Source organism: Oncorhynchus masou, chromosome 12 (assembly GCF_036934945.1).
Source record: "Oncorhynchus masou masou isolate Uvic2021 chromosome 12, UVic_Omas_1.1, whole genome shotgun sequence".
Lineage (NCBI taxonomy): Eukaryota > Metazoa > Chordata > Actinopteri > Salmoniformes > Salmonidae > Oncorhynchus > Oncorhynchus masou.
Genome location: NC_088223.1, coordinates 57079262 through 57094557, shown reverse-complemented (window position 1 = coordinate 57094557; position 15296 = coordinate 57079262). Strand labels below are relative to the sequence as shown.

The window sequence follows — 15296 nt, the reverse complement described above, 5'->3', positions numbered from 1 at the left end:
CCAGTAGAGAGGAAAGGAAAGGAAGAAGAAAATGAAATTAGGAAATGCAAGGGAGCAAGGAAAGGAATCTAGGAAATAAAAATTCACATCTATGTGGTAGGGATTAACCACGGACAATAGATGAGTATTGATTTAGTGACAAGCTAGTTTTATGGTGTTTTCAAGACAAATAGGAACTCGAAAATAACCGAGGTCAATCATGAATTCTGTGATCTTCAGGTTGGAAAGTCGAAGCTTTAGAAATATCGTTTTTTCCCCGAGCTCCCAGTGGTCTTGAAAACGCTGATTTAGTTATCCGAGGGCCCAGTTGTTTTGAACGCGGCAATAGTCACTGCCTTCTGCGGGGCTGCAGCTGGATACTATTGGCCTTGACAGGTGATCACGTGACTTTTAGTCGAAGAGGCATCGGCAAAGCTTCGGTATACGCAAGGCTCCCAAGACATTATTAGATAGTTTCGACCGCAGTGTACAAGCTAGTTAAATGAACAAAGCAGTTGCTAGCTGCCTTTTATATTTGTAAGGCTGCTGCTATGAAATGAGGAAAACATGGGAGCCAAAGAGTCAAGGATAGGTTTCCTTTCGTATGACGAGGCTATCAACAGAGGTAAACATAATTGACCATTTGCTAACCTTGGCTAGCTAGCTGTCAACATTAGCGTTAGATTCATTAGCTAGCTGGCTAACTTCGTTTATGCTAGCTCTGTTGGATGAGTAATACGTTGCTAACGTTACTAGCTAGCTAACGTTAGGGCAGGCAATTAACTAGCTAACGTTAGTGGACTAAGGTTTAATTCAAATGGGTAGCTAGTACTGCTAGCTTCAGGCTAGCATTAACGGTAATAAGACGCAGTACTGCGGTTAGTTAGTTTACATACTATTATTATAATTTTTTTACCCTAAAGATGTACGTTAAAGTGCTGCCCTCGGGATCAGGATAGGTTGATGATGACATAGGTATTGGGGAGAGGCCAACGACCGGAAAATAAGGCCTAGAGCTTATTTTCACAGCTAGCTGTGTACAGTAACTGTCAGTGCCCTGTCATCTAGAAGTGCATGAATGACACCACCAAGTAGCAGCTGCACTGAGAGGCTAACGCTAGCTGTTTGTTGACATTGTCAATTTCACCCGTTTTCTCCCCAATTTCGTGGTATCCAAATGGTTACAGTCTTGTCCCATCGCTGCAACTCCCGTACGGACTCGAGAGGCGAAGGTCGAGAGCCGTGCGTCCTCCGAAATGCAACCCAGCTTAACCGTTGGTACTAGGCCAATTGGGTCTCCCGGTCGCGGCCGGTCACCGCAGAGCCTCGACTCGAACCCAGAATCTCTAGTGGCACAGCTAGCACTGCGATACATTGTCAATTTAATAACGTTTCTTTGCATACGTTTACTGGCAATAGTCATATTCAACGGGTGTTGGGCGTTAATCATTAAGTCTGTTATTCTGCGCTCTGGCACACTCGGACAAAAGTGCTTTTAAATTGGAGTATTTGTATTTATTAGGGATCCCCGACTCTTCCTGGGTTCCAAGGCACTTACATTACATATAAAACAGTACATCATATAACATAGTTACACCACTATACATTTTGCATTGTAGATATATAATACCACCATGCAACAATATTACAATGTACGTGTGTGTGTAGTGCGAAGATAGCCAGAGTGCATTTATCAACAAACCCTGTGTCTTTCTGGTGCTCTAAGTTTGCAATTTATCATATTCATGGTATGGTATGTTATGATATTCAGGCCTAGCCTAGCGCTGGAACAGCAACTGTGCAATCAGGGACCTGTAAGGCCATCTTATAATTGTTTTTATTTGTATTTTACTAGTCAGTCAAGAAATAATTATTGTTTACAATGATGGCCTACCCCTGCTAAACCCGACCCCGGATGACACTGGGTCTATTGTGCGCCGCCCAATGGGACTCCCAATCAGTTGTGATACAGCCCAGGATCAAACCAGGGTCTGTAGTGATGCCTCTAGCACTGAGATGCATGACTTAGACCGAGGCACCACTAGTGCCCTACCGGTAGTTAGAGCTGACAGAGCTAACTAGTAGTAGCTATACTGACGATGATGGTGTATGTGTGTGTCTGCCAGTACTGTATCGTTGATGTTGTCTGTCTGGTGCTGTGCCAATGTTTCATTTTATCATATTCATGAAGATAAAAAAAAAAAGTTAAGTAAGAATAGTCATTGGTCTGAAGATGAAAAAGAAAGGAAATTCACATGAGCACCACAATGTCTATTCCACCCATGCTATACCAAGTTTTCTAGCACACTGCTTTGACCTACTACATTCGCTATGTTGGTATTGTGCTTCAAATTACGTATGAGTAGGCAGGTTGCTTAGAATTCAAACCTTCTCAAACAGCCCAATTGGAACACTTAGAGGAGTTGCTTCCACAATAATGTGATTTGTACAGCATACAAGGTACAGTATTGGATTCTTCACACACCACAGTATGACATTATCCCATTACGCTACTTTTTTATATTTTTTAAAATTAAATGAATGCAAGCTTTGCTTTTATACTTACAATACCATCAGGCTTGATTGAGCTGTTTTGTCTTGTAGTACTGTGGTGCCTGCCTTTATTTCCTTAAACCTTTATTTTAGCAAAACATGTAATCATAATAACATCCTTTTTTTTGTTCAGTAGTTGCCCATCATGCCCATCATAACAGAAAGTGGTGGTGTGTTGGACACAGTAGCTCAGATAGAGCCTGCCTGCATTCCTGATTTCTGTAACTGCTGGCTTACCTGTGTAATATTGAATTAAGCTCAGAATCACTTGTGTTTCAAACATGGTTCTGTTTTATCAATTGCTGTGCTGATCAATGGAAAGTTCATTACCTCTGTCAAAATAATATGTAGCTTCAAGTTATGTACTTCTTTTTGCAATAAATATGGTGACGCATCAACAATACACATTTATAATAGGCCTATATCTAAAAATACATACAGCCAAATTTATTTAGATTAACAAGGTAGTTAACCCACTGTTCCCCAGTAGGCTGTCATTGTAAATAGGAATTTGTTAAATGACTTGCCTAGTTAAATAACTAAAATAAATATATATATAGTGTACCAGTCAAAAGTTTGGACACGTACTCATTCCAGGGTTTTTCTTTATTTGTACTATTTTCTACATTGTAGAATAATAGTGAAGACATCAGAATTATGAAATAACAGATGGAATTATGTAGTAACAAAAAGCGTTAAACAAATCAATATATATTTGAGATTCTTCAAAGGAGCCACCCTTTGCCTTGACAGCTTTGCACACTCTTGGCATTCTCTCTCAAAGCTTCATGAGGTAGTTTTCTAGAATGCATTTCAATTAACAGGTGTGCCTTGTTAAAAGTTAATTTGTGGAATTTCATTCCTTCTTAATGTGTTTAAGCCAATCAGTTGTGTTGCGACAAGGTAGGGGTGTTATACAGAAGATGGCCCTATTTGGTGAAAGACCAAGTCCATATTATGGCAAGAACAGTACAAATAAGCAAAGAGAAACAACTGTCCATCATTACTTTAAGACATGTCATTCAATCTGGAAAATTTCAAGAACTTTGAAGGTTTCTTCAAGTGCAGTTGCAAAAACCATCAAGCGATATGATGAAACTGGCTCATGAGGACCGCCACATGAAAGGAAGACCCAGAGTTACCTCTGCTGCAGAGCCTCAGAAATTGCAGCCCAAATAAATGCTTCACAGAATTCAAATAACACACATCTCAACATCAACTGTTCAGGGGAGACTGTGCGACTCAGGCCTTCATGGTCGAATTGCTGCAAAGAAACCACTATTAAAGGACACCAATAATAAGAAGAGACTTGCTTGGGCCAAGAAACACGAGCAATGCACATTAGACTGGTGGAAATCTGTCCTTTGGTCTGATGAGTCCAAATTTGAGATTCTTTGTGAGACGATGAGTAGGTGAAAGGATGATCTCCGCATGTGTGGTTCCCACCGTGAAGAATGGAGGAGGAGGTGTGATGGTGTGGGGGTGTCTTCCTTGTGCCACTGTCTGACTTATTTAGAATTCAAGGCACACTTAACAAGCATGACTACCACAGAATTCTGCAATGATAAGCCATCCCATCTGGTTTGAGCTTTGTGGGACTATGATTTCTTTTTCAACAGGACAATGACCCAACGCATCTTCAAATCAAAGTTTATTTGTCACGTGCGCCGAATACAACAGGTGGAGGAGGAGGCATGGATGTGCACGTGCCCCGCCACTCTGGGAGTTGTGATCGTTCGAAGTGGAGAGATGATTACAGTGAAATGCTTACTTACAGGCTCCAACCAATGGTGCGAGGAAAAAAAAGGTTGTGTGTGTGTGTGTGTGGTGTAGGTAAGTAAAGGAAATAAAACAACAGTAAAAAGACATTTGAAAAAAGAGTAGCAAGGCTATATACAGACACATGTTAGTCAGGCTTATTGAGGTAGTGTGTACATGTAGGTATCGTTCATGACTATGCATATACACTGCTCAAAAAAAAGGGAACATTAAAATAACACATCCTAGATCTGAATGAATGAAATATTCTTATTAAATACATTTTTCTTTACATTGTTGAATGTGCTGACAACAAAATCACACATACATTTAATTTCCATTGATAATTTATCAACCCATGGATGTCTGGATTTGGAGTCACACTCAAAATTAAAGTGGAAAACCACACTACACGCTGATCCAACTTTGATGTAATGTCCTTAAAACAAGTCAAAATGAGGCTCAGTAGTGTGTGTGGCCTCCACGTGCCTGTATGACCTCCCTACAACGCCTGGGCATGCTCTTGATGAGGTGGCGGATGGTCTCCTGAGGGATCTCCTCCCAGACCTGGACTAAAGCATCCGCCAACTCCTGGACAGTCTGTGGTGCAACGTGGCGTTGGTGGATGGAGCAAGACATTATGTCCCAGATGTGCTCATTTGGATTCAGGTCTGGGGAACGGGCGGGCCAGTCCATAGGATCAATGCGTTCCTCTTGCAGGAACTGCTGACACACTCCAGCCACATAAGGTCTAGCATTGTCTTGCATTAGGAGGAACCCAGGGCCAACTGCACCAGCATATGGTCTCACAAGGGGTCTGAGGATCTCATCTCGGTACCCAATGGCAGTCAGGCTACCTTTGGCGAGCACATGGAGGGCTGTGTGGCCCCCCCCAAAGAAATGCCACCCCACACCATGACTGACCCACCGCCAAACCGGTCATGCTGGAGGATGTTGCAGGCAGCAGAATGTTCTCCACGGTGTCTCCAGACTGTCATGTCTGTCACATGCTCAGTGTGAACCTGCTTTCATCTGTGAAGAGCACAGGGCGCCAGTGGCGAATTTACCAATCTTGGTGTTCTCTGGCAAATGCCAAACGTCCTGCACGGTGTTGGGCTGTAAGCACAACCCCCACCTGTGGACGTCGGGCCCTCATACCACCCTCATGGAGTCTGTTTCTGACCGTTTAAGCAGTCACATGAACATTTGTGGCCAGCTGGAGGTCATTTTGAAGGGCTCTGGCAGTGCTCCTCCTGCTCCTCCTTGCACAAAGGAGGAGGTAGCGGTCCTGCTGCTGGGTTGTTGCCCTCCTACGGCCTCCTCCACTTCTCCTGATGTACTGGCCTGTCTCCTGGTAGCGCCTCCATGCTCTTGACACTACGCTGACAGACACAGCAAATATTCTTGCCACAGCTCGCATTGATGTTCCACCCTGGATGAGCTGCACTACCTGAGCCACTTGTGTGGGTTGTAGACTCCGTCTCATGCTACCACTAGAGTGAAAGCACCGCCAACATTCAAAAGTGACCAAAACATCAGCCAGGAAGCATAGGAACTGAGAAGTGGTCTGTGGTCACCACCTGCAGAACCACTCGTTTATTGGGGGTGTCTTGCTAATTGCCTATAATTTCCACCTGTTGTCTATTCTATTTGCACAACAGCATGTGAAATCTATTGCCAATCAGTGTTGCTTCCGAAGTGGACAGTTTGATTTCACAGAAGTATGATTGACTTGGAGTTACATTGTGTTGTGTAAGTGTTCCCTTTACTCTTTTGAGCAGTGTATGATGAACAGAGTAGCAGAAGATTAAAAAGAGGGGTGGCGGGTGGTGGGACACAATGCAGATAGCCCGGTTAGCCAATGTGCGTGAGCACTGTTTGGTCGGGCCAATTTAGGTAGTATGTACATGAATGGATAGTTAAAGTGACTATGCATATAAGATAAACAGAGATTAGCAGCAGCTTAAAAGAGGTGTTTGGGGGGATGCACACAATGCAAATAGTCCGGACAATCATTTGTTTACCTGTTCAGGAGTCTTATGGCTTGGGGGTAAAAACTCTTGAGAAGCCTTTTTGTCCTAGACTTGGCACTCCGGTACCGCTTGCCATGCGGTAGTAGAGAGAACAGTCACCGCCTGGTGTAGAGGTCCTGGATGGCAGGCAGCTTTGCCCCCGTGATGTACTGGGCCGTACGCACTACCCTCTGAAGTGCCTTGCTGTCTGAGACCGAGCAATTGCCGTACCAGGCAGTGATGCTCTCGATAGGCTTTGTCGTGCCCTCTTCACGACTGTCTTGGTGTGTTTGGACCCATCTAGTTTGTTGTTGATGTGGACACCAAGGAATTTGAAGACCTCAACCTGCTCCACTACAGCCCCGTCGATGACATTGGGGACGTGCTCGGTGCTCCTTTTCCTGTTGTCCACAATCATCTCCTTAGTCTTGGTTACGTTGAGGGATAGGTTGTTATTCTGGCACCTGTGTAAGGGCTACTCTATAATGTGGAAAATAGTACAAATAAAAACCCTTGAATGAGTACATGTGGAAACTTTTGACTCTGCGTGTATGTGTATATATATATATATATATATATATATATATACACACACACACACACACAGTGCCTTGCGAAAGTATTCGGCCCCCTTGAACTTTGACCTTTTGCCACATTTCAGGCTTCAAGCATAAAGATATAAAACTGTATTTTTTTGTGAAGAATCAACAACAAGTGGGACACAATCATGAAGTGGAACGACATTTATTGGATATTTCAAACTTTTTTAACAAATCAAAAACTGAAAAATTGGGCGTGCAAAATTATTCTGCCCCCTTAAGTTAATACTTTGTAGCGCCACCTTTTGCTGCGATTACAGCTGTAAGTCGCTTGGGGTATGTCTATCAGTTTTGCACATCGAGAGACTGAAATCTTTTCCCATTCCTCCTTGCAAAACAGCTCGAGCTCAGTGAGGTTGGATGGAGAGCATTTGTGAACAGCAGTTTTCAGTTCTTTCCACAGATTCTCGATTGGATTCAGGTCTGGACTTTGACTTGGCCATTCTAACACCTGGATATGTTTATTTTTGAACCATTCCATTGTAGATTTTGCTTTATGTTTTGGATCATTGTCTTGTTGGAAGACAAATCTCCGTCCCAGTCTCCGGTCTTTTGCAGACTCCATCAGGTTTTCTTACAGAATGATCCTGTATTTGGCTCCATCCATCTTCCCATCAATTTTAACCATCTTCCCTATCCCTGCTGAAGAAAAGCAGGCCCAAACCATGATGCTGCCACCACCATGTTTGACAGTGGAGATGGTGTGTTCAGGGTGATGAGCTGTGTTGCTTTTACGCCAAACATAACGTTTTGCATTGTTGCCAAAAAGTTCAATTTTGCTTTCATCTGACCAGAGCACCTTCTTCCACATGTTTGGTGTGTCTCCCAGGTGGCTTGTGGCAAACTTTAAATGACACTTTTTATGGATATTTATGAAATGGCTTTCTTCTTGCCACTCTTCCATAAAGGCCAGATTTGTGCAATATACGACTGATTGTTGTCCTATGGACAGAGTCTCCCACCTCAGCTGTAGATCTCTGCAGTTCATCCGGAGTGATCATGGGCCTCTTGGCTGCATCTCTGATCAGTCTTCTTCTTGTATGAGCTGAAAGTTTAGAGGGACGGCCAGGTCTTGGTAGATTTGCAGTGGTCTGATACTCCTTCCATTTCAATATGATCGCTTGCACAGTGCTCCTTGGGATGTTTAAAGCTTGGGAAATCTTTTTGTATCCAAATCCGTCTTTAAACTTCTTCACAACAGTATCTCAGACCTGCCTGGTGTGTTCCTTGTTCTTCATGATGCTCTCTGCGCTTTTAACGGACCTCTGAGACTCACAGTGCAGGTGCATTTATACGGAGACTTGATTACACACAGGTGGATTGTATTTATCATCATTAGTCATTTAGGTCAACATTGGATCATTCAGAGATCCTCACTGAACTTCTGGAGAGTTTGCTGCACTGAAAGTAAAGGGGCTGAATAATTTTGCACGCCCAATGTTTCAGTTTTTGATTTGTTAAAAAAGTTTGAAATATCCAAATGATATTATCCAAATCTCCAAATCTAAATGTCGTTCCACTTCATGATTGTGTCCCACTTGTTGTTGATTCTTCACAAAAAATACAGTTTTATATCTTTATGTTTGAAGCCTGAAATGTGGCAAAAGGTCGCAAAGTTCAAGGGGGCCGAATACTTTCGCAAGGCACTGTATGTAATATATATATACATTTATTTATTTATTTATTTATTTATTTTACGGTTATGTTATTTTCATGACAGTCTTCATCCATAACCGTCGGTTATTAGTAATTTTGCCATTTCCTTTGGGTTGCAGAGATGCATCTTCCTACAATTATTGATCAGTTACAGGGCCTAAAATTAACCCCTGCCAAATGCGAGTAGATTTTGGCATTGATGGGTCAGATGTCTATTTCACCAGCCACGTTGGTAGGTGGTCAGGGCTTCACCTGCAGTCAATAAGTCAAGTACACATTTTATAGCTAAATTAATGCAGCAGTAGCTGTTTTCAAAGTGTCGTTTTGTTTCGTAGCTGGTAGTGAATCTCACACAAATACTAATCATATGATATATATCCTACCTTGTGCAACGCGCAGCAACACTGCCTGGCTGGGGAGCTGTGTGCACTGATAGATGGGCTGAAGGTACATTTTTAGAAGCGCTGTGCACATGCATAAAAGTTGGTCTAATTTACGCAAGTACAAAAGTGAGACTTTATTGTGTTTCTTGGTTATTTACCTTTGTTTTGTTCACAAGAAAGATTGTTTTTCAATGTTTGCTTCAAGTACTTGCATCGGCTACTATTTTATTTAACCTAACTAGGCAAGTAAGTTAAAAAATTCTTATTTACAGTAATGGCCTACCCCTTGTTCAGCGGCAGAACGATATATTTTTATCTCGTCAGCTCGGTGATGTGATCCAAAAACCTTTTGCTTACTGGTCCAATGCTCTAACCAGTAGGCTACCTGAAAAGTCTGTTTGTTTTGGGTCCTGTGTGGCTCAGTCGGTAGAGCATGGCGCTTGCAACGCCAAGCGTCGTGGGTTCGATTCCCACTGGGACCACCCATATGTAAAAGTAGTGGCCCCAGCCGACTTGTAAGTCGCTTTGGACAAAAGCGTCTGCTAAATGGGATATATATATTATATTAGTTATGTTGGTAGCTATTGTAATACAATTTAACAGCCATGGTGGTTGTGGGTTGGGGTAAAGGAGTTAAGCAGATAGCCTTTGCTTGTATTGGTGATCATGGTTTGATGCTCTGCCATAACCATAGTCCATGTTTCATTTACAGAAAAGCGATTATATTTTCTAAACACTTACGGTTTCTCTATTCCTCCCAGTCACTGATGTGGAGCTCCAGCGTCTGAAGGATGCCTTCCGCAGGACCAGTGGCCTGTCCTGTTATATGAGCCAGCAGTGCTTCCTCAGGGAGGTGCTGGGAGATGTCGTACCACCCAGGGTTGCTGAGGTGAGCCTATTTCTACACCTGCATTGCTTGCTGTTTGGGATTTTAGGCTGGGTTTCTGTACAGCACTTTGATATATCAGCTGATGTAAGAAGGGCTGTATAAATACTTTTAATTTGATATTTAAACCAATAGAGGGCCCCAGTCTGATGGGATGGATTGTAGCCTATTGTGCTCTTCCAATGTTAGTTCACATTAGCAGCAAACGGGCTTGAATCTTCCGAACAGCTTTTGGAATGTGGTCCTGCAAGTCAGAGCATTCATAATTTCACTTATGCTTGACAGTGAAATTATGTTGAGCATAACTTTTGCCCTCAGAACAGCTTCCTTTCGGCGGGGCATGGACTCTACAAGGTGTCAAGCGTTCCACAGGGATGCTGGCCCATGTTGACTCCAATGCTTCCCACAGGTGTCAAGTTGGCTGGATGTCCTTTGGGTGGTCGACCATTCTTGATACACAGGGGAAACTGTTGACCAGGAAAAACCCAGCATCGTTGCAGTTCTTGAAACAAACCGGTGCGCCTGGCACCTACTTACATACCCCCTTCAAATGCACTTAAATCAGGCTCTGAATGGCACACATACACAATCCATGTCTCAATTGTCTTAAGGCTTAAAAATCCTTTAACCTATATCCTCCCCTTCATCTGTACTGATTTAAGTGGATTTAATGTGACATCAATAAGGATCATAGTTTTCACCAGGATTCACCTTGTCAGTCTGTTATGGAAAGAGCAGGTGTTCTTAACGTTTTGTACACTCAGTGTATGTCTAATCAGTAGTCAAATTTTGGTTACCCAAGTGACTAACAGATTTTTTTTATGTAAATGGAATGTTATAGAAGGGTCCAGACACTTTTTGTTTTTGCAATTTCCCTTGTTTTTGAAAAACTTACCCCAACCAGTAATTCAATTCCAAATCCTCATTGTGCAGTATGGGGGTTCAAAAAACATGAACAAATGCTCCAGACACACAAATACATCCTTTTAAAAACTGAAACGCTCTCAGTATAGTGACACAGGTCTTTTAGATGTTATATACATGGAAATGGTCATTCCGAACTTTATCCACATCGTTTTATTCCATTTTGTGCACATCGAGCTGTTTCCCCTATCGAACATTATTTGTGGAGCCTACTGTTAGGATAGACGGTGAGGTATTGCTCGAGTCACAACAACATTGACATAACATTGTGGATAAAGTTCTGAATGACTCTCACGTGTACAACATCTAAAGACCGTCATCACTATACTGAGACCATTCCCGTTTCTAAAAGGACATATTTGGGTGTTTTTGGAGCCTTTGTTCATGTTTTTTCTGAGCTCCTGTACTGCACCACAAGGATGAGGATGTGAATCGCTGGTTGGAGTAAGTTTCTCAAACAAGGGAAGCCGCAAAAAAAGTGTCTGTACCCTTCTATAACATGCCATTTACATTTTTAAAAATTGCAATTTGGTTGTGAAAAAGCTACATTCTCCTTTTTTAAAGCTCTAATTAATCTTCATCTTTTGCATTTGCATGGTGAAAATGTTTGTTTTTTTAAAGATTTCTATGACAGCGCTCACTCTACAAAAAACAACCTGTCAATGAAAGTAGGTCAGGACTGGGCATGAATGAGTTGACATGTTTACCTGAACTCAACCTGGCTCCCTTCCCCTATCTCTAGGTGATATACAGCTCATTCGGAGGGACCCCTAAAGGCCTGCACTTCAACAACCTCATTGTTGGGCTGGTTCTCTTGACTAGAGGACGTGATGAGGAAAAAGCTAAATGTGAGTATTGTAAGACAGACTTATGAAACCACTAGAGATGTTTGTGTTGACCATGTAATTTCAAGAATAATCAGAATAATATAAACAATTTAATAGGATCTCTGTTAGAATAATATTTAAACAAAGTTTAAACAAATGGACCATCTTCACACTTAGTGTGGTATGTCATTTATTTTCTTAAAAATATCTTCTGTGATTCATCCCCTTGTAAATATCACATGTGACTGAGTTGCATAACAAGCTAACCTTCTTTTGTGGCTCTCCTTCAGACATTTTTAGTCTGTTTGCCAGCGATTCGGGCAATCATGCAACGCGAGAGGACATGGAAAGCATGCTGCAGACCGTGGATGGAGAGATCCCACTTTCTCTCAGGAAGTGTTTCTCAGAGGTCCGCTCGTATGCCTTAGTTGATTGAATATGTATTTTACTGTTTTAAACACAACTTTTGACAGCCATGTTTCACTTATGACCTCCAGGGTGGGTGCAAATCTGTTATTACCATTCAGTGGCCCGTTATTTATTAGGCTACCTTTTTGTTCTATTACCAGGTCTATTTTTATCTGCAACATCTGTTCACTACAATAATGCCACATCCTAATCTACCCTCATGCTTTATCTAATTGTAAACTGCTGACAGGACTTAGCACACCTAGGCTTTCTTATCTGTTTAACCAAGTGCACAGGGCTGCTAATGCTACTTAACACAGAAAGATAATTTGTACCTTTTTGTTATTTTCTTTGCCAGGGTGAGAAGGTAAATTATGAGAAATTTAAGAGCTGGCTCCTGCAGAACAAGGATGCTTTCACCTTCTCCCGCTGGCTCCTGTCCAGTGGGGTGTGTGTCACTCTGACAGACGATAGTGACACACCCACCTTCTACCAGACCTTGGCTGGAGTAACCCACTGTGAGTGATGCTCATGCTGATCCTTTGGGAGATATACTAAACAATAGCCTAGGCTAAGGGTCTGATATGATCACTAGTCTTGTCATGCCACTTATTGATTTTTCTCTTGCAGTAGAGGAATCAGATATCATTGACCTGGAGAAGCGATACTGGCTGTTGAAAGCTCAATCTCGGACCGGCCGATTTGACCTGGAAACCTTTGTCCCGTTAGTTTCTCCCCCTATTCATGCATCCCTAAGTGAAGGTAAGAGAAAACAGGATTGATTTATTGGATACTTATTTTGAAGGCAATTGTTACTACTTCCATCTTCAACATTTCTCTTTGTCCAGGTTTGTTTCATGCCTTTGATGAAAACAGGGACAATCACATAGATTTCAAGGAAATCTCGTGTGGCCTATCTGCTTGCTGCAGAGGGCCTTTGGCAGAGAGACAGAAGTGTAAGTGGATACACAAGCATTAAGCCTTGCTGTTTGTCATTTCTTCATTACTTTAGCTATGTTTCTATTAACTATTCCAGTGTTTTTTTTTTACACTTAGAAAATTGTATATGAGAATTGCCTGTTAGTGCGTTTCTATTAAAATATCTTATGTCGATTCAAAACAGCTGGACATAGTGACGTCACACCTGTGACTGTTATGGGGACACCGGTCGTCACGAGTCATGACCGCAGTCAAATTCAATGTGACCGTTTGTCACGTAATTAGGCTTCTTCAGACTCTAATGCTGCCGATGGTCATTAGTAGCCTACTAAACTTGCTAACTGCCTGGTACTCAGCACTCTATTGTTCCTGTAATCACTCACGCAAATGTAATCGAAAATCTAATCAAATCCAATTTTATTTGTCATATACACATGGTTAGCAGATGTTAATGCGAGTGTAGCGAAATGCTTGTGCTTCTAGTTCCGAGCAGTAATATCTAACAAGTAATCTAACCTAACAATTTCACAACAACTACCTTATACACACACACAAGTGTAAAGGAATGAATAAGAATATGTACATAACAATATATGAATGAGTGATGGCCAAACGGCATTGGCAAGATGTAGTAGATGGTATAGAGTACAGTATATACAATATGAGATGAGTAATGTAGGGAATGAAAACATATATAGTGGCATTGTTTAAAGTGGCCAGTGATACATTTAATTACATCAAGATGCAGTAGATGGTATAGAGTACAGTATATACATATGAGATGAGTAATGTAGGGTATGTAAACATTATAGAAGTGGCATTGTTTAAAGTGGCTAGTGATAAATTTATTACATCAATTTTTCCATTATTAAAGTGGCTAGAGTTGAGTCAGTATGTTGGCAGCAGCCACTCAATGTAAGTGATGGCTGTTTAATCAAACACTTCATGAGTGCCTATGAGCTCATGTTGGGCAACATTTCTATAGGCTATGCAATTGTGTGAGAAAACAGAGGATCCCGTCAGATTTCCATTGGCTAGACCTACTATGTAAAGACAACATTAACTAAAGAATAGTTTGATAGGCCAATATTGTCACCCATCACTTGTGAATGATGCCCAACTTGTGCAAGAAACAGTGCATACCTTTTTTTTTTGCGTCTTTTTCAAATCATAGTCACACACCTCATGTATGCTAACCTATAGGCCTATATGTTTTGACAAGGTTTGTATCACAAAGGCCAAATAACTTATTTTAAAATGAACCACATTAATCTGCCTTATAACCGGTGTAGAGCCTAACTGGCATACAGTGCATTCGGAATGTATTCCGACCCCCTGACATTTTCAACATTTTATTACGTTACAGCATAATTCTAAAATGGATTAAATTGTATTTTATCCTCATCAATCTACACACAATACTTCATAATGACAAAGCAAAAACGTTTTTTTAGAAAATATGACATTTACATAAGTATTCAGACCCTTTGCTCAGTACTTTGTTGAAACACATTTGGGAGCGATTACAGCCTCTAGTCTCCTTGGATATTACGCTCAATGCTTGGCACATGCATTTGGGGAGTTTCTCCCATTCTTCTCTGCAGATCCTCTCAAGCTCTGTTAGGTTGGCTGGGGAGTGTCGCTGCACAGCTATATTCAGGTCTAGAGATGTTCGATTGGATTCAAGTCCGGGCTCTGGCTGCAGAGATAGTTATCCATCTGGATGGTTCTCCCATCTCCACAGAGGAACTCTGGAGCTCTGTCAGAGTGACCATCGGGTTCTTGGTCCTGACCAAGTCCCTTCTCACCCGATTGCTCAGTTTGGCTGAGTGGCCAGCTCTAGGCACACGAGTCTTGGTTCTTCCATTTAAGAATGATGGAGGCTACTGTGTTCTTGGGGGACCTTGAATGCTGCAAAAAAAAAATTGTACCATTCTCCAGATCTGTGCCTTGACACAATCCTGTCTCGGAGCTCTACTGACAATTCCTTCGACCTCATGGAATGTTTTTTTTTGCTTAGAAATGCACTGTCAACTGTGGGACCTTATATAGACAGGTGTGTGCCTTTCCAAATCATGTCCATTCAATTGAATTTACCACAGGTGGACTCCAATCAAGTTGTAGAAACATCTCAAGGATGATCAATGGAAACAGGATGCACCGGAGCTCTATTTCGAGTCTCATAGCAAAGGGTCTGAATACTTGTGTAAATAATGTATTTCTGTTTATTTTTAATACATTTGCAACAATTTCTAAACCTGTTTTCGCTTTGTCATTATGGAGTATTGTGTGTAGATTGCTGAGGAAAAATAATATTGAGTCAGTTTTAGAATGAGGCTGTAGCGTAACAATACTTTCCAAATGCTTGTGAG

General features: G+C 41.7%; 1 protein-coding gene and 1 non-coding gene across 3 annotated transcripts in view; both read left to right on the top strand.

Moving 5' to 3' along the window:
* The first annotated feature begins 351 nt into the window (after positions 1-351).
* The window catches only part of LOC135550477 (ubiquitin carboxyl-terminal hydrolase 32-like), a 29650-nt gene continuing 14705 nt past the window's right edge, over positions 352-15296 (top strand). Inside the window, exons 1-7 of one of the 2 annotated variants that reach the window (XM_064981325.1) lie at positions 352-604; positions 9702-9829; positions 11493-11598; positions 11868-11986; positions 12344-12503; positions 12616-12747; positions 12834-12941. In XM_064981325.1, coding sequence (XP_064837397.1) covers positions 547-604; positions 9702-9829; positions 11493-11598; positions 11868-11986; positions 12344-12503; positions 12616-12747; positions 12834-12941 — 811 coding nt within the window. In that variant the 5' untranslated portion in view covers positions 352-546. The remainder of the gene's footprint in view (positions 605-9701; positions 9830-11492; positions 11599-11867; positions 11987-12343; positions 12504-12615; positions 12748-12833; positions 12942-15296) is intronic. The other variant, XM_064981324.1, reaches the window with a different exon arrangement.
* On the top strand, positions 9347-9422 carry trnaa-ugc (transfer RNA alanine (anticodon UGC)). The gene has a single exon. It is a non-coding gene; the product is annotated as a tRNA-Ala (tRNA).